At 42.5% G+C, this 25785-nt stretch overlaps 2 protein-coding genes across 3 annotated transcripts; one reads left to right on the top strand and one right to left on the bottom strand.

Moving 5' to 3' along the window:
• Positions 1-448: 448 nt before the first annotated feature.
• On the top strand, positions 449-21033 carry LOC118220826 (epsin-2-like). 2 transcript variants are annotated; one of them, XM_035405142.1, is made up of 9 exons: positions 449-719; positions 5546-6402; positions 10617-10729; positions 12938-13039; positions 14295-14394; positions 15309-15467; positions 15958-16044; positions 16426-16650; positions 17681-21033. In XM_035405142.1, exons 2-9 carry the CDS (start codon positions 5808-5810, stop codon positions 18025-18027), a joined length of 1728 nt encoding a protein of 575 aa, XP_035261033.1. In that variant the 5' UTR covers positions 449-719; positions 5546-5807; the 3' UTR covers positions 18028-21033. The 2 variants fall into 2 exon arrangements, with proteins under 2 accessions (XP_035261033.1, XP_035261034.1); XM_035405143.1 differs by lacking the exon at positions 449-719 and adding an exon at positions 4380-4548.
• b9d1 (B9 protein domain 1) lies at positions 20952-25569 on the bottom strand. Its single transcript, XM_035405144.1, has 7 exons — positions 25363-25569; positions 24304-24372; positions 23547-23658; positions 23233-23329; positions 23090-23152; positions 22492-22559; positions 20952-21330 (listed from the first exon to the last, which is right to left on the bottom strand). The coding sequence occupies exons 1-7, from the start codon at positions 25423-25425 to the stop codon at positions 21188-21190; spliced, it is 615 nt and encodes a 204-aa protein (XP_035261035.1). The 5' UTR covers positions 25426-25569; the 3' UTR covers positions 20952-21187.
• Between the last annotated feature and the right edge of the window lie 216 nt (positions 25570-25785).

Here is a 25785-nt window from a genome sequence, read left to right as displayed (position 1 = left end):
ATTTACTGAGGAATAGAAGGCAGGAGGTGAACTTTCTAGACCAGTTAAACGACTGATATTTACTTTTGGATATTAGATTTACCCCGATTTATTATACAGCTAACGCTCTCAATGTGCATGCAAATTGGTTAGCAAGAACATTTAGTTACAACCGACAGTACGTGTCATGGGCGTTACGTTAAGCATACAATATCAGAAGACTATTATAGCTAGGCTACCATTTTAACATGTAAACCAAGTTTACGCTTGAACACAGGGAAAGTTCGAAATGCAATAGTTAAATAATTTTATTTTGGTTACACTATGATGCTATGGGATATGTGGTCCAAAATGAGTATTTTAAGCACATATAAGGGCATGTCATAATCAGATATTCTGGTAACTTCCGAAGAAAGAGTATGGAAACAGGGATTGCTGTATCCGGCCAGTCAGTCAGTCCCCCAATCACACCCTGCGCCCGCCATCCGCTCCTCTGAGTGGTGCATCTGAGTGTCCGCCATGTTGGCTTATGGGTGTCACGCACGGACACAAACTCGTGTGTAACGGTAGACGCGTAGCTAGCTACATCAAAATAGATCTCAGCTTGCTGCACGTTTTAGAATAACTTGGACCCCAAGTTGTCTATTCTATACTCAGTCTTCGTCACCAGAAGCTGTGACTTAAACAGCGTTTACCCCGGGGAGGAAAAACAAGCGACTCATTCAAAAACTCTAGAAATGGTAAGTCATTGTTTTGATTTTTTGGCGTCGACTTTGATTTGTCAACACCGCTACATCTCCATCACTGGCGCAAGCTAGCTAACCGACTTGCGATCACTAGAATAATGTTACCAAGCTAGCAAGCTGTCTAATTTTTTAACTTTAGTTAGCACAGCTCGAAATGCAGCGGCGGCCTATTGAGTTTCCGAGTAAACGTGAAGACAAGACACCAAGTATTAGCACAGAATATAGATTTAAAAACAAAAAGTTATCAAGTTCTCATCTATATCGCGCCAGTTAGCTATATTTTGACCAAAAAAAGTAGTCTATGGCTTAGGGCTACGTTTTTAAAACCGGTGTCTCGTTTAAATAAGTTAGATGGTTGTCGTTGCATCACATGGTAATATGTTGCTAGAAGGTACACTTATCTAGTCTTTTTCTCTTCGGATTTTTCGGTGCTTCATGTTTGTGCTAGCAGTGCTACAGAAGACGTATGACCTGTGTTGTGCAACGTTTTGCTCACTAAGCCCAGAAAGTGTTTACAAATGTGACTGGCGGGCTAGAAGCCCTAGCTAACTTTACAGCGACAGTCATAATAGCACTGGCTAGCGTGATTAATGCTAAAGCATAACTAAGTAGAGTTAGGATAGCTGTCGATTGCTCCTAGTAGTAAAATCTGTTGTTAGCCACTAGGCAGATCTCGTTTGCTAGATAACGGTAACGCAGGAGAGCAAATGAGCGTATCAGAACAGTGGCTGCTTTACCTGCTAGCTAATGATTTGTTTTTAAAGTTATCAAATCTAGCATCTCAAAAGTACTCAAACGAATATTATTTGGCGGAGTAATACAAGTAGTCTAAACCGCTTGATATGTGATACATGTAACGTTATGTGACTAAAAGTTAACGACTAGTTATGTTTGGGCAACGTTAGTGAGATACAGATGAATAGTCATCTGGCTAGCTTGCCTGCCCGCCTAGCTTAAAAGTGGTCCACTGAAATTCAACTTGACTGGCGTCAGCAAACTTGCTATCTCCCTGCCTGTGTTGGAGGCAACTAACGCTGCAAAATTCTATGGCTGCCAGGATTTTCTCTCGTAACTGTTCTGGCGTTTGCTATAACGTTAGAGTATAATGTTGTAGGTTACTTAGAATAGCTAACATAATTCAGATTCAGACTAGCTAGCAAGTTGTTTTGATGTCATCGTGTTAGTTTTCTTCTTTGAGGGTTTTGATTCCGAACTTCCGAGATGCACGCATGCTGACCACAGTGGTGACCATGACAGACGTGTAGCTAGCTATTTCCTTAACCCGGCTTTGTCTTGGGATGGGCTCTGACTGGAGCAGTCTGAAACAGCACAGCAAGTGGCGGTTGGATGGAGAGGTTTTTTTTGTCAAATCCGTTGGTTTTATTGTTAGTGGGGAGATCTTGTGAACTTGTATTTTGTTTTCTAACGTCACATAACCTCTCCAATTACTATATTATATAAATTACTTAATGCATTGGCCTGATTGCATTTTTTGAAGGAAAAAAATCTGCCACTAATTTTGGAATGCCACTAATATCATACAATCTTACTGACTCGTGAAACTGAAAACATGCATACATGTAACTAACTTTCTTGTCAAAAGAATTTTTTGCTGGGGGATTTATTAATATCAAAGTACTTTCTGGGGTTAAAACGAGTTGAGTTATCTATATAATTACGGAACTGATTTTCGTGTATAGACAGCTTTTATATGTTCTGCATTGTACAACGGCACTAGTGAGAAATCATGCGCAAATTCTGCTAGACTATATCTAAAGCAGTTAAAGCGAATACAATAGACTGGTCTTCGCTTGTAGCCTTCATTGATTACTCCTCAGTAGAGGCATCGCACCTTTGCACCTTTTCTGGTGCTACAGAGTCCAATTTCTTCCTCGCCACAATACACAGAGACACTTGTGTGATTTACAGGACTTGTCAGTGCTTGCCGTCAACTCCAGTCAGTGCAAAAGCAGCAAAATCTGCAGATTGGCACCATAGTACAGTATCCTGTGGTGGTTTGTGTTACAGCATGCTCAGCCTTACAGAACTATAATTCAGTGTGTTATGTAGACCATTTTAACTTTTTATTTAGTTCTTATAGGCCTACTTGTTTTAGGTAAAGTATGTCAGTAACTTTGTAAATTTCACATTTGTGTTTTAAGTAGCAAGATTTTGATTATATGGGGACAGTTTGCACAGTATTACCGTAGTTGAGTGTGGTTATACCATTTATCATTTTTGGTCCTTTCTATGTGATAATTTATTACTTATTGTTCAGGCACTATGCTGGATTTTGCTACACAGCTCTCCGGAATATCATTCAAATTATAATTTGACACAAAATAAATTTTATGCCTTCCCTCCTGTGAGAAACTGAGTTCAAATAATTTGCCTTAAAAGAAGGAAAAAGAACAGTTTCTGATCTGATATGTGATTGTTCCACAAGGTAAATGTATGAAGGCATGCTTTAAGAGGGTGGAGCATCTTTTAAAGGTGTAGTAGCAAACAAAAGTGCTTGCTATTCTTGGTGTGTTTAAAAAAATGTTTTAGTTTAAATATTTTTTTAAATAAAGTGGAAATCACAAGGCTACATTAAGCTAATTTTATGCTCTCTTGTGTTTCCATTTGGCTTTATACCAGTTTCCCGATTCAACAAGTATATTTACGCTTGTGTTCTGTGCAGAAAAACTTTTGATTTATTAAGCCTACATTTATATCAATGGAAATCCCTTTTCCCATCAAAGAGTTTCGGTTTGATTGGTAAGCAGGAAATGATCCAGACAAACAATCTCTGAGTGGTATTCAGATGGGATGTTGACCAATCACTTTTTTGATTTCAACACTGGACACTTGGATGCCTCAACATAGCTGGGCTCTTTGGTCATCAGATATTGCGCCATACATGTGTCTGGTTTATTTATTAATGTGGTGGCGCTCTATGGCTACCTTCCTGTGGCTGTGGTGTGCCAATCATAACATTAAATGATTGATGCTTCCTGCATGAGGGCTACTAGGCCCTCAGTGGTGGGAGCTGTGGCAATTTGTTCCTAGTGTGATACCATTCATCCTGTTCCTCTAGTCTGATCGGTTTGAGTAGGTGATTAAAGCAGCAGATATTTCATTAAAGCCCTACTGTATCATTTTATTTAAGAAAATACAGTGTCAGAGAACGGGGCTGCATAAATTCAGGAATTACATTTCTGTGACTGTTCTGCTGGAGACAGACTTGGTCACTTTTAAGGTTCAGTTCAGGTTCTGATCTGATTTTCTATGGTTTTTTTCTGATGATCCATTACACCTAAGAAGTGCACTTGAAGTGGTCCATTACAGAAAAGACATCTTGTCACATCTCCAGCTCTTGTGTTTAGGAATGACGCAGGTAATATTCCTTGTTTAAATTTAGCCATCAGCATATATGAAAAGCCTTGGAGCTGAGGTTAAGCTCTTACAGGCCCCATTGTTTAATAAGGCAAATGAGCATGCTTCCTTCGCTTAACTACATTACCTTTGCTGATATTAATGACGTTCAGTGTAAATATATCCAGTCATTTCTCCCGGCAGTGTTTCCTGTCTGGCAGAATGGCAGGTCACTCATTTGTTTGGTTTGTCTTTTACATTGAGTAATTAGAGTTGCATGCTGTAGAGCTGTTATGTGTCTGTGTAACATGTCTCTACATGGGCACTTGGGGAGTGTAGTCATGGCCCCAGCAGCGTTACTCAAACCCCAGGCCCTTGATCCTCTGTGGAATGTCCAGAAGCACCCTGTTGTCCACACACCATGCCCACACACCAAGCCACCGGATGCGTCGCTAGCCAACCTTTGGTAACTTCTTAAGTTTGCTTTATTGGCGTCAGCCTTTTTTATGTCCAGGCAACAGGTGACACTTTAGGTATTTCCTGCCATAGCTTGGGGTGATGTGCTGAAATTCACAAGCAGGTGAAAAGAGAGGCTCCATTTGATGTGGAGCGGGTGCTGAAAAGGCATTCAAACTTGGCAGAATCCGAAGGGACATGTCTTTATATCGGTATGGGTTTGCTCTCAGAAAGGTGTTGTGCTAGAAAAATTAGACTTACTCTTTGGAACAAGTGCACTAAAGCAGTTGTGCAACACAACTTAATATAGCTGCTCTTTATATTCCATTTCAGTTGTCATTTGCTGGCCTGTTTTGATCTGATGCAATACCTTTTTGCTAGCAAAGACAGTTTTGTGAGCAGCACCTTTGTAGTTAGTGTTTGTATTTGGAGAATGACTAGACTTAAATGTAAAGATATTAGTTATTAGATTGAATTAGATATTAGATTTAATATCTTTTTCACAAGAGCCATGTCACTCAGTATGTTTTTCAATCTGTCTGGTTTTTCAGAATTGCAGTGGCATGTGGTGTCTTACCTCCTTCTGATCCACCAGTTAGGTGACCTGACATGGCTTGGATTGGATTTATTTTGTTTAAATGGATGTATTGATTTTTTTTGATGGAAGTACATTTAAGTCATGGATTTATTTTTTCCTGAATTCTTGAGATATGGAAACCGTATTCCAGTTATTTTAGAAGGGCTCACATTCAACTGTGATTGTATAGCTATTTTGGTGGTTTAGTTGATGTGGAAAAACATTTATTAATACCCCTTTCACATCAAAGTAATACCCTGAGTACAACCTGTGTTTGCCTTTGGTGTGAATGTTCGTGTATGTGTTCTCTCATATTATAAGTCACAGTATACTGGTAAAAGATGTCCGTTTAATTCATCCAGGTGATCGCTCTACCTTTCTCTTTTTTTTTTCTTTCATCACTGTGTAACACTTTGGTCTTTTGTTCCAGGTAATGGAGGAACTACCTGTGCTGAACACCCTCGATGTGCTGACATGCTTTTGACAAGCACTGCTCTACTGGTCCCTGGAGGACAGGTTTTGGCAGGCAGAGCCTGTGAACGAAAACACTGTGATTGCGCTAAGGACATTTCATAAAAACAAAAACCTGTTTTAATTTTACATTTTTTTTAAAAACCAAAAAAACCCTAAATAAACCGAACACTATATAACTAGTTCATACCTTAAAGAAAGTTGGCACTCAAACCGCTAACATGCAGAGTTCTTCGATTCGGCGCCAGGTGAAAAACATTGTGAATAACTACTCTGAGGCGGAGAAGAAGGTGAGGGAGGCCACCTCCAATGACTCCTGGGGCCCGTCCAGCTCGCTGATGTCGGAGATCGCCGACCTCACCTACAACGTGGTGGCCTTCTCCGAAATCATGAGCATGATCTGGAGGCGCCTCAACGACCACGGCAAGAACTGGCGGCACGTGTACAAGGCCCTGACGCTGCTGGACTACCTGATCAAGACGGGCTCGGAGCGCGTGGCCCTGCAGTGCCGCGAGAACATCTTCGCCATCCAGACGCTCAAGGACTTCCAGCACATCGACCGCGACGGCAAGGACCAGGGCATCAACGTGCGGGAGAAGTCCAAGCAGCTGGTGGTGCTGCTGAAGGACGACGAGCGGCTGAAGGGGGAGCGCTCCCAGGCCCTGAAGACCAAGGAGCGCATGGCGCAGGTGGCCACCGGCCTGGGCAGCAGCAACCAGATCAGCTTCGGCCGCGGCTCCAGCCAGCCCAACCTGTCCACCAGCTACTCGGAGGAGTACGGCAAGTCCGGGGGCTCGCCGGCGTCCTACCATGGGTGTAAGTACACGGCGGGACTACTTTCACTGCCGAGGGAGTTCCACGCTCCTATAAATCTGTTGGATTTATAAGAGCCGTGCTAGCTTGGTATTAAATGATTAATGTCTTTATGTCAGGCTAGTTTGGCTTTTATAAATCCAACAGATCATTTGTATTAATCACATATGAGCCCATATAAGCCATCATAAAACAGTTCTGTGTCCACAGGGCTTTACAGCAGCATCGTAGCTTTCTTCTTCATCGTCATTGTCTTGTCCCTGCAGTGGGTTAGTGTTCATGCTATAGTGCCACGCTGGAGTAGTGTCATCGTTGTGTGTTCATAAGACAGTAATCCACTGTGTACAACACCTTTGAATTGGGATTTATTTTTGCTGACGCCTGTCACAGTTTTGTCACGGCGTGGAAAAAGATCAAGGAGAGAGGACAATTCCTGTTGTTCCGTACCACTAGTTCTCCAACTTTCTGAGCCCATTGCCCACTTAATTAGCCAAACCATCTCTGTGACTTATTTCTTATTAAAATATGTGTTGAAATGCAGACTTTTGAAATCACTTTGTGGCAAATTACATTACATGTACACTGCAGTGCAGTGGCACTGCATGAAAAACCCAGAATAATTATTGTTTCATTAAAACCAGACATATTACATTTTTTCATGGTCCTGATGGGTCCCCCCTGAGTCTCTGCTGGAAGAGTAAAATTAGCACTCTGTGACTGTGGTTCGTATGCGTTCATAATTGCTTCCTCTCATTTTTTAATAGAGAGGGAAGACAACTGCAATTCCCGAGTGGCACATGCATTTGAACAGTTGTAAACGAGCAACTAATTTTCCGTACCCCCGTCTTGTGTAACTGTATCACCCAGCTGGTAGCCGTGAGCGGGGAATGCTAGTGCTGTGCTGCTCTGCTGCGGGTGGTGGGTGGTGGGGGGAGGTCTCCAGCTTGGCTGGCTCCTGCCGGGCAGGGCACAGTGGGATGTCTAGCTCTCTGGATTAGTGTGTGCCCTGTGCGCAGCACCTTCACCATGGAGCCCAAAGCTATAACTGAAGCTACTTGGGCTAATCCCTTCATCTGCAGTCTAGGGAGCCGCATTGCTGCAGCTGCGCTACAGGTCACACCGGCGCCGCTGTTCTGCCGTAATCTCTGCCTTTTGCACCAGTGGAGATTTCTTTGAGCCCCCCCCCCCCAATGTCTCTTAAAGCCGCATTCCGCTGTTGCTCAGGAATGTCCTTCGCTCAATGTCAGTGCATTAGCAGGAGGAAGTGGGCTGCGTTTCCCTTCCTCCGCCTCCCACACATGACGAAAAGAATTTGATAATCTTCACAAAGGCATCTGACATCCTTTAAATTCTTCCGTGAGCCGCAGTGGGAAAAAAAACGCTGACATAATGACATGAACCCAGTGACGGTAAATGGACCTGTTATTGTTTCTCCCCAGCTATTCAACAAACCATTGTAAAGCATTGCTCTCATACCCCAGTTGTCATTTTGTGGACTCGGGCTTGCGAGCGTGGGCCGGAGCAAGGGGGGGGGGGAGGGGGGTGGGGTGTAAATGTAAAGAAAACAACGGCGCATTCCGCGCATGCATGCAGTCATGCGGCCCACGCGGGGCCTGCGTTCGTACGGGCAGATTGTATCAGGAGCCCTGCATTCCCCAGCTGAAGGTTCTGGTGGCTGGTGCGTCAGGTAGAGCACATGCCAGGAGGCTCCCTGTAGGCCCGCAGCCTCGCTGATAGGGCAGGCTCGTGACTGTGCTGCTCTGGCTCAACCCGTGACTTCCCTTTGTGATGATCTTTACGTCTCTTCCACGGCAGGTCTCCCAAGACTATGCCGTGTCTGCTTTCTGCCTTTAATCCCTCTAAGTTAACACCAAGTCAAACGTTCCACCAAACGTCTCCGTGGGAACACATTTTGGTCATTTGTTCCAATAATGCGTTGGTGATTGAGCGCTTGTAAAATGGCGCCTAAGTGTTATTTGACAGGAGCTGACCGTAGGGGGTTACTATATTAGTCTGTGTGTTTCTCAGAAGGAGACGTAATGTGGTTATAGCGGACGCGCAAACGGTTGAATCATTTCCAAAGGAGGAAAGGCTTTTCTGCATTTATTGCGCTCTGCGTAAATCCGTCTGGACCGAGGCTTAATGTGCGACCAGAGTGCTAACGAGGGCACTTTTTTTACGTTCCTGTGGAGGTTTCCCATCATTGTTCATACAGGAAAATGCAAATGCCGTTTCACTTAGCCTTTGGCCTGGGCTGTGCTCTGTGCTCTTACCTCCCAGTCTGACGTTCTGCAGTGAACAGAACAGCTGATGGAAAAAAGTGAGCTCGCACTTTTCTGATGACTGTGCGGTTTCAAATTCTCAAGTCGCTCGTACCGAAAACACTCGCCACGCAGTCTGTCAGAGCAATTTTTCTTCACTTGTGAGAACAATGAAAAGACATCACATTCATCCCTTATGTGAAAACGGTGATAGAAGAGGATGTAAGATGAATGTAGGAAGAGCTCAGAAGGACCTCTAATGGCGATCTGACTGTTGACTGAACTAATTAAAAAAATGTTTGTCTGTACACAGACCATTGCAGCCTGTATTTGGTAGATGCATTATGAGTGTAAAGGACGTGGCAGTTCCAGGCACACTAAGCAGAGCCTTCTCTTGACCGGCGGGAGAATATGAATGACAGGATAGGCCAAGGTGCTTGTGGGCAGTGGCCACACACTGCAGGAGCTGATTATAGGCTTGTGTCGGTTAAAGCCGTGGAGAGCCACTTCCTCTGGGACTTATTGGATTAAGAGCAGCCGTGTGCTGGCAGGCCCTGAAATAAATGGCAACTGCTCGAGCGTAACCAACCGCTAACACACTGACTGCCGAAGAGGCAGCGAGGAAGAGACAAGTGAGCTGCTGTATATTTTAAATTTCACCTTTGGAGGACAGGCACAGATGGCAGGAAAAAAAAAATCCTGGCCACAGTGGCTAGCTGGTTGACATCGGCCACTGTGAGTTATTTTTCCACCTGAGATCCTTCTCCAGTACGAGTAGTCATGATCAAAACTTGGACTTTAATTTAAAAACAATGCTTATACTTAGGAAACAGAATTCCAGTTCATTCTCTGTTTTTTACTTTTTTTTCTCATACCAGTGATTCCCAGACTTTCTGAGCACCTGACCCTCTTCTTATTAAAAATATAAATATAATAAAATATGGCTTGACATATGATCAAATACAGACTTCATGCTCAATTTATACAAGTGTACACTGTCCTACACTACATTTTCTTTGACTTGTGTGAATGTCAGTGTGTGTTATGTACAGCAAATTATGTTTTCATGTGTCATTTTGCAACCCATCTAAACCTCTCAGCCCACCAGTGGGTTCCAAGTCTGACTCAGTTAGAGAACCACCGTTCCACACAATGGACAGAAAATAGTTTCCTAATGGCATAGGTAAATATAATGGTGAATTATGCAATTCTATCTGTTGTGTGCTGAATTGAATGACGAGAAGTATAAGAGCTAGGCTACATCTAGTTTTTTTATTGGGTTTGCTGTAGACAAAAAGCCTTTTTTTTCCCAAGGATTTTCAGGTCTGCTGAGCTTAAAAAGCTCCTCAGTCTTGGACCTTGTAAAGGTCAGCCAAAGATTAAAAGGGACCTTGACCATAGAAATCACTCTTGTCTCAATGTAGATGCTACAGTCATGTAATTTATTCCACTTTTAATGAATAGTGCTTTTATAAAATAACATAAGACCCAAGCTCCCTTTTGGCAGGCAGACAGAGTAGTGATACTGTATTTGACATGAATAATTGGATCTTCAGTCCTAATCTCTATCGTGCATAGGGTTGCAAGGACTTAAAACCCATAGCATACACATACAGGAGAAACGGGAATGGTCTTGGGAGTGCCTCTTTTTTTGATTTATGTGGTGTGGAATGGCTAATGAATATCATGAAAAATAGTCTCTCAAACTCCCATCCCATCCCATCCACTGCTCTCCCACATGTCTGGAACAGCATACACACATTCCTAACTTCCAATGTTCCAAAACAGTGGTCATTGTACAGCCCTGTAATGAACCTACACAATTTTTGCATATGATGGGAAGTATCCAGCATGTGATGTTGTGAAGTGTAAAGCCCTTGAGAGCCCTGCTGCAGCATGTTAGCATACGGTCCGTGTGGTTTGTGGTGTGTAGCGGTGATATTGTGTGTCTTTCAGCCACTTCTCCACACGCGTCCTCAGAGCTGGAGCAGGCCCGGCCCCAGACGAGCGGGGAGGAGGAGCTGCAGCTGCAGCTGGCCCTGGCCATGAGCAGAGAGGCAGCTGAGCAGGTACTGCACCAGCTGGGTTCTAGACCAGCTTTTCTTAAACCATGGGTCGCGACCCAAAATGGGTTGTGAGTCGTGGGAGTGTATGAGGTGGGTCCCGGATGTGTGCTCGTATGTGTATTGGAAACTTTCAAATTTGGGTCCGAGTATCGAAAAGTATTTTTAAGTTGGGTCCTGATATTTAGAAAGTTTTAAAAACCAATCACATCATCATGTTTTGGTCTCATCTTTAGGTGTGCGGGTAATACCTCCCACCTGCTGGGTAAAATGTGCTTTACCCTTGGTTCTGTTTTTTGTTGTGAAAATGGTTTTTGATGGCCATTGAATGTAACAAATTGCAGCGGTTTGTGCAGTTCAGATAAACAGAGAGACAACATAGCTTAATTATCTGTTGTGAAAGGGTTTGTTGCAGCGAATTGTCAGCAACATGCAGCTGGGCATCAAATCAGACCAGGAAACTATAATTATCACTCATGCTGAGATGTCATAGGCTATATGAAGTATAAGACATCTCATGTGTACAGCCTGTATTTTATATAGAACAGAGAGCTCTAAAACATGTCTATTAATAGTGACAGTCATTGAGCTGGTAAGTCATCAGAAGACAAAGCTAAAAAAGAAAAAAGTCCCTTCAACCTCAGTGCGGTGTGGAAAGTCTAAAGCTTATATAGAGCGCATGCGTATGACCATGAATGAGGACAACCAGACAGAAGGAAATGTGTGCGCTGAGGGTACTCTGACTGGCAGTGGGTGGTGTTTTGTGTTGGTGGAGACGCACAGGACATTAGCCCGTGTGAAGATTCTTACTCAGCAGCGTTTCCACTGACGCCCGCTCGCGTTCGCCTGTTTATGTTTTGCGGCAGTTTAATTTCCTGCCAATAAAACAGTTTTTCAGAAAGAGGCCGCATGTGTTTTGCAATTTTGGTTTTTGTACGTAGGCTATGCTTGTAAAAACAAAAGTGCTGTAATGCATAGTTGTAATTTTTCCACATAAGTCTATCTTTATTGAGGCAGTTTGCATATTTACTTGTTGGTGATTTAATTCATTGTTATTGACTGTCCTGGTTTTTGTGTCTGATGTGTCTGTGCAATTACATTGACAGTACATCTATAATCCTGAAGACACTGAAAGTATTGCTGTCCTGTTATGACAAAGTAGCACCTGCCATAACTGCACAGTGCTCAAAGAGAGCTATAGGGCAGGGGAATCTTACTCCGTTTTTTTCTTACCAGCAAGACAGAAATGTACTGTGGCTAAACTCACGCAAGCTGAACTGCAATTTAAATATCTGTTTTATTTGCTACGTATGAGCACATTGCCTTCGGGTCATCCAAGGTCTCTGGCTTTGCTTTTCCAAATGTGGCTGAGGTTGTTTTGGAGGTTTTGGTGTTATGTTGCGATGATCTGTATGTGAACCATGAAATGTGAGGGTGAACCAACAACAGAACGTCAGTAACATTTTTATAATGCTATCCGCCAGTTCTGAAGGGAGAGGTGGATCTCAGAGATCTTGAAGAGCCTTGCATCATCAGGCAGTAAACCCGCATAGTTATCCACGCAAGTGCTGATCACAAGCTGCAGACCCAAGCACAGGATGCAAGAGCTGAATTCTCCGTGACTCGGTCATAGCTCATTAACCATGGTTCTGCAGTACATGCATCTTATAAAATGTAATTATTACTACTTCTTCAAACCTGGTCTAATGGTGTTTGGAATGATAATAGTAATTACCTGTTTTGTAAAGAACTAGAGTAGATCAATGCAAACCAGGAGATTGCCAGTCATTCATCTGAGAGTAAACTGAAGAGACATGAGAGAGAAAAAATTCCATAAAAAAAGGGGGGGGGGGGATAACTGCAGCGCCTCACACTGAACTCTAATGGGTTTTTGCTGTGTATCTACAGTCTCAATATGTAATGATCGGGAAATGGAACACACTGACATGCACTGAGTAAAACTTTGCTTTGAAAGATTGATCCACAGGTTGTGATGCTCATGATTCTGTATCTGTTCTCCATCCTCGATGGTTGTGAAACGCCTGAAGTGCACCAGAGACTTCATCCCCTGAGCATTGTTCCATGAGTGTAGTGCAGTGTTCTGTATTGAACTCCTTGCCCAGTCTGGTCAGGTGGAGGTGCGTGCTCACATCTTACGCTAACAGGCTGTGCGTGTGCGTCTGTCTGCCCTTGTGTGCTTCTGCTGGAACCCAGGAGGACCGGATGCGGCGTGGGGATGACCTCCGGCTGCAGATGGCCCTCGAGGAGAGTCGGAAAGGGGCTGGCCCGGGGACAGCGGTCAAGAAGAAAAAAGAGGTGTGGACACAGACCGCTTCTGTTCTGAATGCGCTCATATTTATTACTGGGGATGTGCTTTCGCGTCAATGGGAAACTATTGGGGAAACCACTAGAACTATAGCATGGTCCACATGCAATATCAGTTAAAGCATTTCAATCAAACTGCAGTCATATGATTCATCTTAAGGTGGGCTAATGGCCTGGTGCCTTTACTGTGTCCAATAAAAGATGACCAAAATAGCCATAGATAAAGTACAATTTTGATTCCTCCTTTCAGTTTAAGCAAAAAAAGTGGGTTTTTAGTTGTAATTTTTCCTAGTCTTATATGTTAATTTTTATTGCTTAACCAATAAAAAATATTAGGGATTTAAAGAAACTAAATTTTTGTTTAGTTTATGTGAAACTTCATCAGCTAAAAATAATGATCAATTTACCACTTTACATTTTTTGTAGAAATGTTTAATTTTGGTCATTTTGAATTTGTCCAGATAACCTAGGAACAGAAATTAAACTGAGGTGAAATTTTCAGTCACATTTTTATCACTTTTAGACTGGACACACACTGAGAACACATTATCGGTTTGGTCAGAAACCTGTGAACTTGCATCCAGTTATTTCAAATTCACCCTGGTGACGGATACAAGAAGGGAGTACTCGTGACCTCTTCCACAGAGAGAAACTGGTCTTGTCTTTGTTGGATGAACTTCAGGAAATGATCTAGGGCAAAAGTAGCGTAAACTGTCATGTTTCCTCAAATTCCCAGCTGTCAGCGCTCTGTGAAGTGCAGGGGACTGTGACTTTCCCATGCAGTCACACAGCCTGGCTGAGCCTTCCCGCTCTCAGAAACGTCTTGTGGGACTTGAGTAGACTATTTCAGTACTTCAGTCATTTCTTAGCTGTGTTGGCTTTGGCGGAATGACGGCCAGTTCCCAGAGGGGCCTGTGGCTTGATTGTTCTGTGACTTCTGACTTCAATTTCACGAAGAAAAATAAGGGTAAGGGTTCAGCTTGTAGTCCAGTCAGCATTTTTATTTATTTATTCATTTTTGTTTGGATTAGTCATTTGTTCTCCCTTGGGATGATCGCTGAATAATTTTGTATATTAACGTTTTCCACTCTGAATTAACATCTCAAAATCCCAGTACGGTTTTTTACATTGACAAAGCCTGGCTCAGCATGGCTGGGTTTTTGCGGACACGTGAGCCGAGCCACTGCTGGCGCGCAGCGCTCCCCTCCTGGTCCTCACGCGCGTGCGGCCCTCTCGTCCCTTCCAGCCGGCGCTGATGGACCTGATGGACACGGTGCCCGAAGCCCCAGCGGCTCAGGCTTCAGACCCCTGGGGCGCTGCCGCTCCAGACCCCTGGCAGTTACCTGGTAAGACCCCCAGGACCCCCCCACCCTCCGCCGCTGGTATGATAACGCGGCCCAGCGCGGTGTGAACGTAGCAGGACCTGACAGCTGAGCCCGCACCCCAGCCCCGTACCCTTCAGCTGCACCAACCGCCGCTGGCAGACACAACGTGGGCTCTGCTCGTCTGATGGCGCTCGCGTCAGTCTAAGAATAGCAGCCCGCTCAGTGTTTGGTTACTCATCTCTATTTTATCCCCTCATAACAGGAAGTGTGCTGAAACTAAACATTGCCGTTGAAAATGATCCGATTTTGAGCAGTGCTGTTTCGATGAGAAATATTTTTTTTCCTTTATATTTCGGTTTCTGTCATACAATGACTGGCATGACTTCATTTTGGGAGGAGATCTGCCAAACATAATTTGGGCCTTTGATTTATTTTTTATTGATTTTTTTTTTTTTTAAGAATAGCTCGCAGTTGCTCCCTTTATTCTTTAATGTGGAATGCTGGCTCTTAGATTTGCTTGGTAGTTAATACTCTCTCTGTCAATAACTGACCAGATTCAAGTTTATTGAATATTTAGGAAAACAGATCCTCCATCTTTCCACTGGGTTGTCTGTAGATGCCTGGTTTCCTTTATTTGATTGTCTGTATTTGCCTTTACTGTTTATATTTCTAAACTGTTCATTATTTTCAACTTTTCACATTAATTGATAAATGGTCATTTACTTGTTCAAGGTAAATGGTAAATCATTATTATTGTCTTGCATTAGTGACAGCATTTTTCATTAGTCATATTTACCCTACAGTGTACAGACTGCATATATGCCCTGCAGATATTTAATTCAGCTTTTAATTTGACTTCATGCTCTGTAGAGGTCTTTCTCTCTTGTATTCCAGCCCTGTTGTAGTTGGGCCTCACTTCTGTTGTTTTGGGGCAGCTCCACCCGTGGATCCGTGGGGGCCGTCTACTTCCTCAGCCGCGCCCGTGAAATGCGCCGAGCCTTGGGGCCCTTCCACCGGCTCCGCCCCTGTGGCACAACCCGTCCCCGACCCCTGGGCATCCGGGACCGACACCTGCCCCAAGGCGCCTGACACTGGTGAGAATCGCGCTCTTCACAGGCGCGAGGGTGTGAACCATGAGGCCACTGCATGCTAACGCCTTTCTTTTCAAGAGGTTAAGACAACTGTACAGTGAGGCCAGGGAGTGTGTCTAATGCACTCTTTGACTTAACAGATTCAGCCACTTATTAGGCAGTGGAGCTCCCACGTGAAATGTATGTGAAGGTGATTGCGTGCACAGGCCAGAAACCAGTTGATGGATATTTCCATGTTGCAGGTCTTGCGGTATACAGTGCAGCTGTGAAGCTGCAGTTATTGTTGTTTTAAAAGTAAGACATCTCTTTACTTAATTGTCTGTGGTTTCCCCAAAGCACGCTTAAACTCCAGTCTTTGTAAATCACAGCAACAGCCTTCTGCTGATTTAGGTCCAATTCATAATGATTTGTGACTCGGTGTTTTTTGAGATATTTTCGCTCGGTTAATTTGTAAGTAAGCAAAAAATCATTTCTAACTTGTTTTTCCCTAAAGGTAACTTTGATCCCTTCAGTACACTAAATGGGAACTCCAAGGATGACTTCTTAGGCTTTGACAGCCTTCGATCTTCCAACACAACAGGTGAAAAGCCCAGCGTGGCTTCTTCATTGCAAATTTTTATTTTGTCAGGGTTTCTCATTTCTTAACATGCATTGTGTTCAGAATCAGAACTAAGGGGTTTTCCTTCACATAGACAACGTCTTCAGTTGGCCTCTGTACAGGCACTAGTATAAGTAAAACCCTCTTGTGATGTTATCCATTGAAAAACATTGTTTTCCCATTGCAGTTACTAGATGTACTGTATGAAATATTGTGAATCCAACCGGGTTGTTCCCTACACCTTTTGTGCTTGTTTTCTAAGATGTTAAAATGGAGGCAGGTGTTCCTACCTGCAGGTAAGACCCAGGTTATGGTCCATGGTGCGTTAGTGACAGGGTGGATGACTGTTGTCTGGGTTCACAGGCGATGCCAGGGGAAGCTCCACTTTGCCTTCCCGGCCTAGCGCTTCTGCCAGCCCGGACTTGATGGACCTGAAGCTGGAAAGCCCCGCCCAGAACGGCATGGGCAGCAGTTCCCGAAAAACCCCTGAGTCTTTCCTAGGCCCCAACGCCGCTCTGGTCAACCTGGAATCTCTGGTCAGCAAGCCAGCACAATCCGCCTCCACCTCCAACCCCTTCTTGTTAGCAGGTGAGCCCACTTCACTGTTAATGTAGTCTGGCTGGAGTATGGGACAAATGAACCATGTCTGAATCTCTGTTCCACATTTCAGTGATCCGGGACTGAGTTGTTGAAATGGATATTGGGTCATTGAGTTGTCCCTCGCAATATTCTTTAACTCAGCCAGTTAAAAAATAGATTAAATTTTATGCAGTGGTTGTACTCTCTATGCCCAAATTGTATACATTTTTTGATAGTGATGTCTATGTCTTATGTCTTTTCCAATATGCATTCTAGCAGTGTAGTATAATGGGTAAGGAACTGGGCTTATAACCTGAAGGTTGCAGGTTCGATTCCCGGTTAGGACACTGCCTTTGTACCCTTGAGCAAGGTACTTAACCTGCATTGCTTCAGTATGTATCCAGCTGTATAAATGGATGCAATGTAAATGCTATGTGAAAAATGTTGTGTAAGTCGCTGTGGATAAGAGCATTTGCTAAATGCCTGTAATGTGAATGTAATGTATACATGTAGGTGTCTTTCTTATTTTCCCTGCTTAACATCAGTTGGATATCTGCCACTGTTCTCTTAATTCCATAGTCCTACGCCTTAGTCTATGTTTTTGCAGCCGGGTGACTGTCAGCCCACTCAGCAAAGCCTGCCCTCATATTTAACATTTCCAGTTTTGATGGGCACTGTGACTCATATTGCATCTGTGTTTTGTGCAAATTGAGTAGAAGTAGGAGAAATGAGGTAGTGTAACACATAATTCCTTTTGAATGATTGCTCCTGCCACCACTGCCACCGTATTTTGTCTTACCAGTCTTCCTATGAGTTTCCAGCAGATTTAATTAACTGTGACTTCTGTATTGGTCAGGATTTCAAAACTGACCCTGAACATAATTTAATTTAAAAATCAATTGCAGTTTTTTTTCCTTGGTGCATGTTTTATGTGAATCTGTGAACACGGTTAACTCATTAGAGCTGAGCGTTGTGGACGGCTTGTGGATGCTGTGGCTAAGCGTACGGGTTGTGTGATTTCACTGTGCCGTCCCTGCAGGCGCTGCTCCTGCACCCATAGCCCAGATCAACCCGTTCCAGGTCAGCCAGCCCCAGCCTCCCACCCTCAACCAGCTGCGGGTGAGCCCCATGATGGGCCCTTCCAGCCAGGCTTTCGGCAGTGTGGAGCCCCTGGTGCTCTCAATGCCTCACCCTGGGACTATCGCCATGGTGCAGGTGCCCATGCCAGGTATGCCCGCCCTGGCCCCCATGGGCATGATGGTGCCCGCCATGGGCGTGGGCATCCCGGCCCCCGTGCCCATCCCGCAGCCCCTCATGAGCACGGGGCTGCCCCCTGCAGCCACGACTGCGCAGACTGGCAGCACAACCAACCCCTTCCTCTTGTGAAAAACTGACTTTACTAATCAGAAATGAGCGCCCCGACTTAACCCGGCTACACAGTGACCTTTTATATTTTCAGATTGGCGTGCTGTTTTATTAAGACTTGTGTGAGTAGCTGCAGTGTTTACAGATTTTAATAGGCAGATGGTTATCCGCGCTCTCCTGTCACTGGCTGTAGGTACCCTGCATTAATTGCCATTGTTTCTCCTGACATTAATTTTGCAATTGGTGTGTTCTGCCCTCTTGCCATGAAACAGATTAGCCATCTCTTTATACACCTAGTTAATGTTACGTTATATTTCTTTATCCTCATCAGGATTTGAGAATGTGAATCGTGCTCCATTTTATTTTCTTATTTTATGTCTTTAAAACAACGTATTCACTCAAAACTACTTTTTATGCGTACATTACCCAAAATGTTTTACATTATTTTATGAACACTGTATTTGATATGCATAGGTATACCCAGCCTAGGGAATTCATTCATTTTACCTGCAACATTTTTAGTGTCCTAAACAAAAGATTTGCACATGGCTCAAGTGTTTTGACTGTAGGTTCACCGTGTGTCCTAAAGAGAAGCAATGATCAGCTGTTCTTAATGAAGCTACATCTGTAATAAGCATAAAAAACTACAAGAAAGTGTATGTGCTATTACTGCTGTCTGACATTGAGAAGTCTGCACTTTGTCACTGGTTCCAGTCTTGCCACATTAGAAGGTGAACTTGGTGATTTCAGGTTGATAGGTTTTAAGGAATGTTAGGGAACTGGTGCTTCTTTACAATGTTTTTTTATGGCTACCAGTTTAGAGAAATACTTTTGGGGGAAATTTCACTCATTCAGGTCTATCATAGTGCTCACTCTTTGCGCATCTCTTCTTATAGTGACTGCGTTGTATGGACAGACAATGCTGAACAGTGAAGCAGAACTCCTCTGCCTTGCTCTCTTAGGTCAGATTGTTACAAAGAAATATCAAGCAATCTTACATTTTCTTTTCTTAATTATTTACACACAGAAAATGTATCAAATGTCAAAAAGGAACAAAGGGAACCAGGGAATATAAACGCCACATCAAATGGTAGTTACTGCTGTATCCTCTTACTGGTATTATTATATCACCAACAGTATTACTTGTCTTAACTGTTGCTCTGTAATTTCCTATGCATGTCAATCATTTTCAAAGCCTTTAAGCTTGCTTGCTTAGGATCTGTCCATATATGCACACGTTCACATTAAAAACCAACATATGTACACAAAGTAGGTACTACATGGAACATTTAAAGGCCTGCCATTTCTCTGTCAGATACAGTGTGAAGGCATCCCTTTGGGTTAGAGCAGCCTTTTAAATGAGGTGCTTGGAGCTTTAGTGCCCCTGCAGTTTGTGGCTGAGGCAGTGCTGTAGGTGGGGGGATTCCACGGTGATGTACAAAAACCTAATTAATGCGGTCAGAACATTTCCTCCACAAGCAGTCGTTCGGACTGCTCATGGTGACGTGTCATCATGATAGCAGAACAGCTGCTCTGTGGATGACTGAGGCAGTAAAAGCACGAGCCCAAGCTTTGAGTGTTCTACTCACCAGTATGGTTGCAGTGGTATCTCTGATGTGATCCAACCGTCTGTTTATTATCAGGTGGGAACAAGGTTCTCTCCTTGCTAGTTTTATTCACAGCCCATGATTCTAATAAATACCAAGGTAAACTTATGTTACATTTATGGGTCAATTGTTTTTAAATTGTAGGATATTTTGGTAGATATGCTGGAGCTAGAGTGGAATATCTTGTGTTATAGGAACAGTGTTTGGGGTCACATGACTTTATTAGTTATCAGAATAAGTCTAACTTCCAAACTGCTGGAAGAAATGGATGTGGAATTAATAGATTTTGATAGGGAAGTATGTTTGGGGAATATTACATAGTTTTGAAAATATATTTTCCGAAAGAGATTTTCAGAAATGTGATTACCAAAGTCTGTACAAGCAATCTATTCAAATGGGATTTGTGATATTACACCTATTTGTATTACTATGTTGATTCTGACTTGTGTTGAAACACATGAAGCTCAATGTATTATTTGAAATCGCTGCCAACCTGCCATTATTTTTTTTTTTTGAAGACGGTTGTTGGCCAGTGCCCTCTGCTGGACCTTTTGTATAGCAGCGTGTATAGAGCTTTGTTACAAACCCTTGGTGTACTCTTGTAGTAGTTATGATACCCACATAACCAAGACATATACTCAGGCATAAATAGGGAGGGGGGAAGGATGCTTTTAACAGTTTCATGAACTTCGATCTGATTTTACAGAGGGGGTGAACATGTTCCTGTATAAAACAGTACCGAGTGTTGCAGAAATACGCAGGTTTATGCTCAGAAACAAACTTAACTACATACGTTATCTAGCTCAACTTGTCAGTGGCCTTTTCACTGTGTTTGTACTTTGCTAGCATTCTCTTCATGTACTCATTCATTTACTGTGGTCTACGTTTTCATTGTGAAGCATAATCTATTTTTTCACGTTATTTGTATATTTACAACGCTTTCATCTTGCGGGGAGCAGGCTGCTTTTTATGGATATGTGCCCAACCTGTTGACATAATTGTATAATATAATTTATCATTTGTACTTTGTAAAACACTGTTTTATTCTTATGTAATGGGTTTTGCAGGAAATTTACAGGAAATCTCATTTTAACAGCAGTAAATGATAAGCTATTAGCTGCAGAAGTTTAAATGTATTACAGATTTTGCTTGCAGTTATTTTACAATGCTGCCAAATCAATAATAACTAAGATTCGTGTGTCAGCAAGAATCAATAAATATGTATTGTAAGCAGAGCTGTGGATTTGTTAATACAGTAGTTAAACAGTTCTATGGGACTTAGGAGATTTGGATTTGGTGATGAGGAGCCGTGTGTTATTGCATAAAAGGAACACACTGTTTAGGAAAGAAGAGTAATTTAATTGTAATAAATATCAAAAATGATGTATTCTTACCTACAATAAAGGTACAAGCATATTTATATTTTCAGTTGTGTACAAACTGCCGTTAGTCTGTCTGTAGACCAAGTATTGTTTATAACCAAGACTTGTTCCAGTACTTGCGAGCCTTTTCCATAAACACACGTGAAATGCAGAGACAGCCTGTCAGGGGAGGACTGGCGCTGGTGGTAATGATCATAGAGTGTAGGTCTGCTCTGTGAGGACGCCTGAGGGTTGCTGTGCCTCTGATGATGAGGTATCGTAGCCCAGCTTCTTCATGTCCTTGGTCACAATGTTGAAAGAGAGCGTGACGAAGCCTTGAGATCGCACCCTGGTGACTGGGGGAAAAAAAAAAAAAGAAAGAAAAATCCAGACTTAGCAGTCACATGACATGGCCCGAACACGATTTTCACACTGCATACTGTGAGTGTCCCAAAACATGAGCATGAGTCTGGAAAAAGATGAAAGTGAAAAGGGTTGAAGGGAACAAAGGCCTTAAGTGACATTACCTGTGATCTAAAAAAAAATAAATAATAAAACCTAATAATAGCAGCAGTGGTTAAAGTTCTGAATCCTGTATCAGGCTGTGCCTGTTTTTAACGCTATTTTGTCTGCGACTTCTCATGCATTTCCCCTGATGCTTCAGACCTTCTCTGCATGACTAGCAGTCTTGTTCATCTCGGTCCTTTCACTTTCCCCTCTGCCTATGCTGCCGGTCTCATCTCCCTCTCTGTCGTTGTCTTGTGCCCGGGTCCTCTACTCATCCGTTTTCCATGTCTGTACCCATCCAGAGCTCGCCAATCTATTAGCAGTTTTCCCCTCCAATCTCCTGTGTGTCTGCTTCTCCATCTCGTCTGTCTCCATGGTCTCAGGACACCAGGACATTCACTGCAACTCATTTATTACCCAGTCTGGCATAAGTATGGAACTAGAAAGTCTCTACGTCGTATGTATCCTGCTTCAGTCATTTAGAACCAATAAGAATAATGCACAAGCTCTTTGCTTTTCAATTCACCCTTCAGAATATTTGTCATGTGGCTGCCGATTAACAATGTCAAGAACCCGAATCCACAGTTGCACAACTGGCTATTTTCAAGAGACTGAGGTTGGATTAATTTAGCTAGTTAATTTTAGTTCTGAAAACAGCAATTGCACAAAAATGCCTTACAGCATGTTTACATTTCTACTCTGCCTTTACGCATGTTGCCATAGTATATTTTTTCATTACTTCGCCAGCTGACATAAGCAAATGTAAGCAAGCTAGTTATGCAATTAAAAGCAATTATGATAATTAAGCTTTGAAATGACTATTCATTTCTGATTCAGAATAATAAATGCAACATTAATGGTGCTGACATTGCAAACAAGAGGTGATGACAACAGGTGCCCAGAGATGAAAGCAAACCAGACCATCACTCCTGCCTGGAGCCGTGGTGAGCCGACGTGATGTCAGCGGTGTGAATGCAGGCGGCCAATGAGCAGAGACTGAGTGGACCTACCTTCCCTTCCTTCGCCCTGGGCAACAACCTTTGGATCTGTGAACTCTGGTCGCCTTCCCATCAGCCAGCTGAAAACAGGAGCAGATCTATTTTATAGGCCTGTGGCCCACTTGCATCAGGCCAACAGTTAAAGTAGACATTTAGATAGACGGCAGTCTCGCAGAGATGTGCTCAGATAGGGGAGGACTATTCTTGTGACTTGATCTTGCTGACCAGCATGCAGCGCAGACATTGATTTTCATTTAAGGTGATATCTGGAGTTTGGGTTTTGCTTGCATGTTTGTTTAATGTGCACTCCCCCCTTTAAAATATTTAAAAATATTTTACACATTATTTACTCAATTTTTTTTTTCTTGTCCAGTGACTTACAGGGCCATCACAAAAGGGCACAAAGTACATATGACTAGTTGTAGGTTTTCACAGCAAATCAGAATCACCTTTATAGGATGAAACCTACTGCCCCTTTCAACTATTTTTAAACAGCCACTAGACTGGAAAGTCATGTTCAAACTATTTAAAAATTGGGTCAGCTTTCAAAGTGCAGATGAAGTGGCTCTGCCATTCTCAGGTGTTTGACATTCAAAGTGTTTGACATTACCTTGTGAATTTCTGTAGCCTTGAAGTGGATTCAGGAACAAACATGGGAATAGTTCTCTTGTGCCTGGAAGGAAAACAATTATGTTGTTATCAGTTGTATTAAGGGTTATTGTTCAGAGTATTTTAATGTATGGATTAACTCACTTTCCAGGGGTGAAGGGAATGTGAACGGCACCATATCCTCGTACTACGTCATTCCCAAAGGTGTCCGCACCGTACACACACACCACTATTTGTGGCCCTGCAAAGAGAAAACTGTTAACGCAGAAGCGGACATGCTAATCTTTAATGCCCTAGTACTTAAATTCATATTTGCACCAGGCCCAAATTATTCTGATGTATCGATGTGTAGTGATAAAAGTACAGTCAGTGATCTTGCACTCAAGGTCTTATGTGATTGGTGAGAAAATGGCCCCTAGTGATGAGTGTACGAAGTGTGACGAGAGCAAAGTCCTCACAGCCGAAGGGGTTTGTGCTCTTAAAGGTGATGTCCAGGGGGAAATTCCACACAATGCTTTGCACAGAGCCTCGGCCCTTGGATGAGATCTGTGAAATGCCCTCCTCCAAGCCCTGCAGACAGAGCAACAAGATGATCTCTCTCTTGTCAGGGACATTTCGTTAGACCTAACTGCTCTTTTTGAAGTTATTGTAAAGGTAAATCTGTGAATACCTTCAGACTACGCTGTGTGGCGTTATTATGGTATGCATTAAGCATCAGCAGTAGTGCGAGAAATCAACTACAACGCAATATCAACTTAAATTTACATCTGTTTCTATGTGGGGACTGAGCTATTGGTTGTTTTGGGAAGAGTTGAGGGGGGAGGTGGGGTGGAAGGGTGATCTGGACCACGCCCATACAATCCTTTTTTTCAATACAGATTTGTTGTCTGACTTGAAATATACCGTTATATTTATTGATATTACTTTGAATATATATTTGGTAGATGTGTAGTAGATACACCCCTCTATGATAATTTGTGGTTATTTTAACTTTTCACCCCCTTTAACATTCATAGTTTAATATTTCAGTTTCAGTTAACCATCTTCATCGCACTACCTACTTGCTTTTTGGACCTGCTTCAAAACTCAGTAAATACCATCTACATTTATTGACAAATAAAACACAAAATCCATTGCACTGGCCCTGTAGAGATTCCCAAATACACTACAATTAATACGACAGAATCACTTCAGTGGGATGTATTTGTCACTCACCGAAGTCGGAGCCCAGTCATGTCCGTAAACAAAACAAAACTTGCAGTACAGGTCATCGTGTTCTGGAAACTAATTCAAGGGGAAATGGTTATTTGCATTAAATAACTGACATTTACACAAAATATTAGCCATGAGTAGCCATTAAATTCCTACATAGTTAACTAGTTGGGAAAAACCACACTAAAATGTGTTGTCATTGAGCCAACATTAGGTCATACCATTAAAACAAATAAACTTGCATTATGTTAACTAATGCTATTTACTATTTACTATTTATTTACAATGGATAACAAACTAGCAGCAAGATTCTGGCCAAGTAGCTAGCTATGTCATCTGCCAAATCACGGCTTAGCGGGACATATCTCTACAGCATATACCTACAGCATCAAGAGTTTGGCACTCAGGGTTTTTCTACAGAAATAACCACAATGAGTAAAGACTCAAATACTTTAAGACCTTTAACTTCTGTACCTTCTGACCTCACGTAACCAAAGAATTCAGATACAACTTCACATGTCCTCACAATAAAGCCCCGAACTTGCGTTTTCTCCTTTTTCTGCATTTCATGATCACAAATGCCAGGTCCACAATCAACAATTCTCCCCATTGGACATTTAGCTACATCTACCAAATAACACCTGACCTATTAGCAGTATGATGAAAGTAGCCAATTGCAATTCCAAAAATGAAAACGGTTGCTTTTACAGCTGTATAATCTTTGTAAATATAACCTAATTTATTTCCACTATAAATGATTGTCATTTCACGCTTTGATAAGACAAAGTTTGAATGACCACATTCTCTTCAGATGGTAAAATGAAAAAACACAGCATGCGTAACTAGGCATTTTTGTACGCTGGATAATAGCTATGGTTTCCCACCGAATTCGATTAGCTACCAGTTCTTGTTAGAAAAAACACCAGTAGTAGCTTGCTAGCTAACATTAACGCTAACTGAATATTTAAGATTGTTTACGGTTGACAATCAAGATCATATGCCTTACCTAGCTAGCTAGAAAATTAATTTAGCTGTAATCTCCTAATCTGGTTAGTTACTCACGTTAGCTTCTTCTATTTGCCCGTTGATCATGAGAAGAAACACCGATGGGTTGCTCGTAGCCATATCTGTGGTCTTAAAAATAAAAATAAAAAGCTATTGCGAGCCAACTAACAATATTTGCATAAAAAGTTTTACTAACGCCCTTCTTCTCGTTGCTAGCTAACATCTCTTTTTGATACTAGGGACGCAAGATTGTACGGCTCCCTATATGGACCAAAATACGAAAGGCGTTTTTGAAATAAATAAATAAATAAATAAACCACCGCCAGATGGTAGTAACTGACAATGGAAAACGAACACTTACCATGTCACCCGTACATGCCCAACCCTTTCACGGTTTGCTTCAAAAAGGTTTTCAGGTATGCTCAAAAAGTTCAAAAATACTATTCATTATTCAAAATGCATTCTCCTTTGGCTAATATT

The sequence above is a fragment of the Anguilla anguilla genome, chromosome 2 (genome assembly GCF_013347855.1).
Source record: "Anguilla anguilla isolate fAngAng1 chromosome 2, fAngAng1.pri, whole genome shotgun sequence".
Classification (NCBI taxonomy): Eukaryota; Metazoa; Chordata; class Actinopteri; order Anguilliformes; family Anguillidae; genus Anguilla; species Anguilla anguilla.
This window is presented reverse-complemented; position numbering and strand designations above follow the sequence as displayed.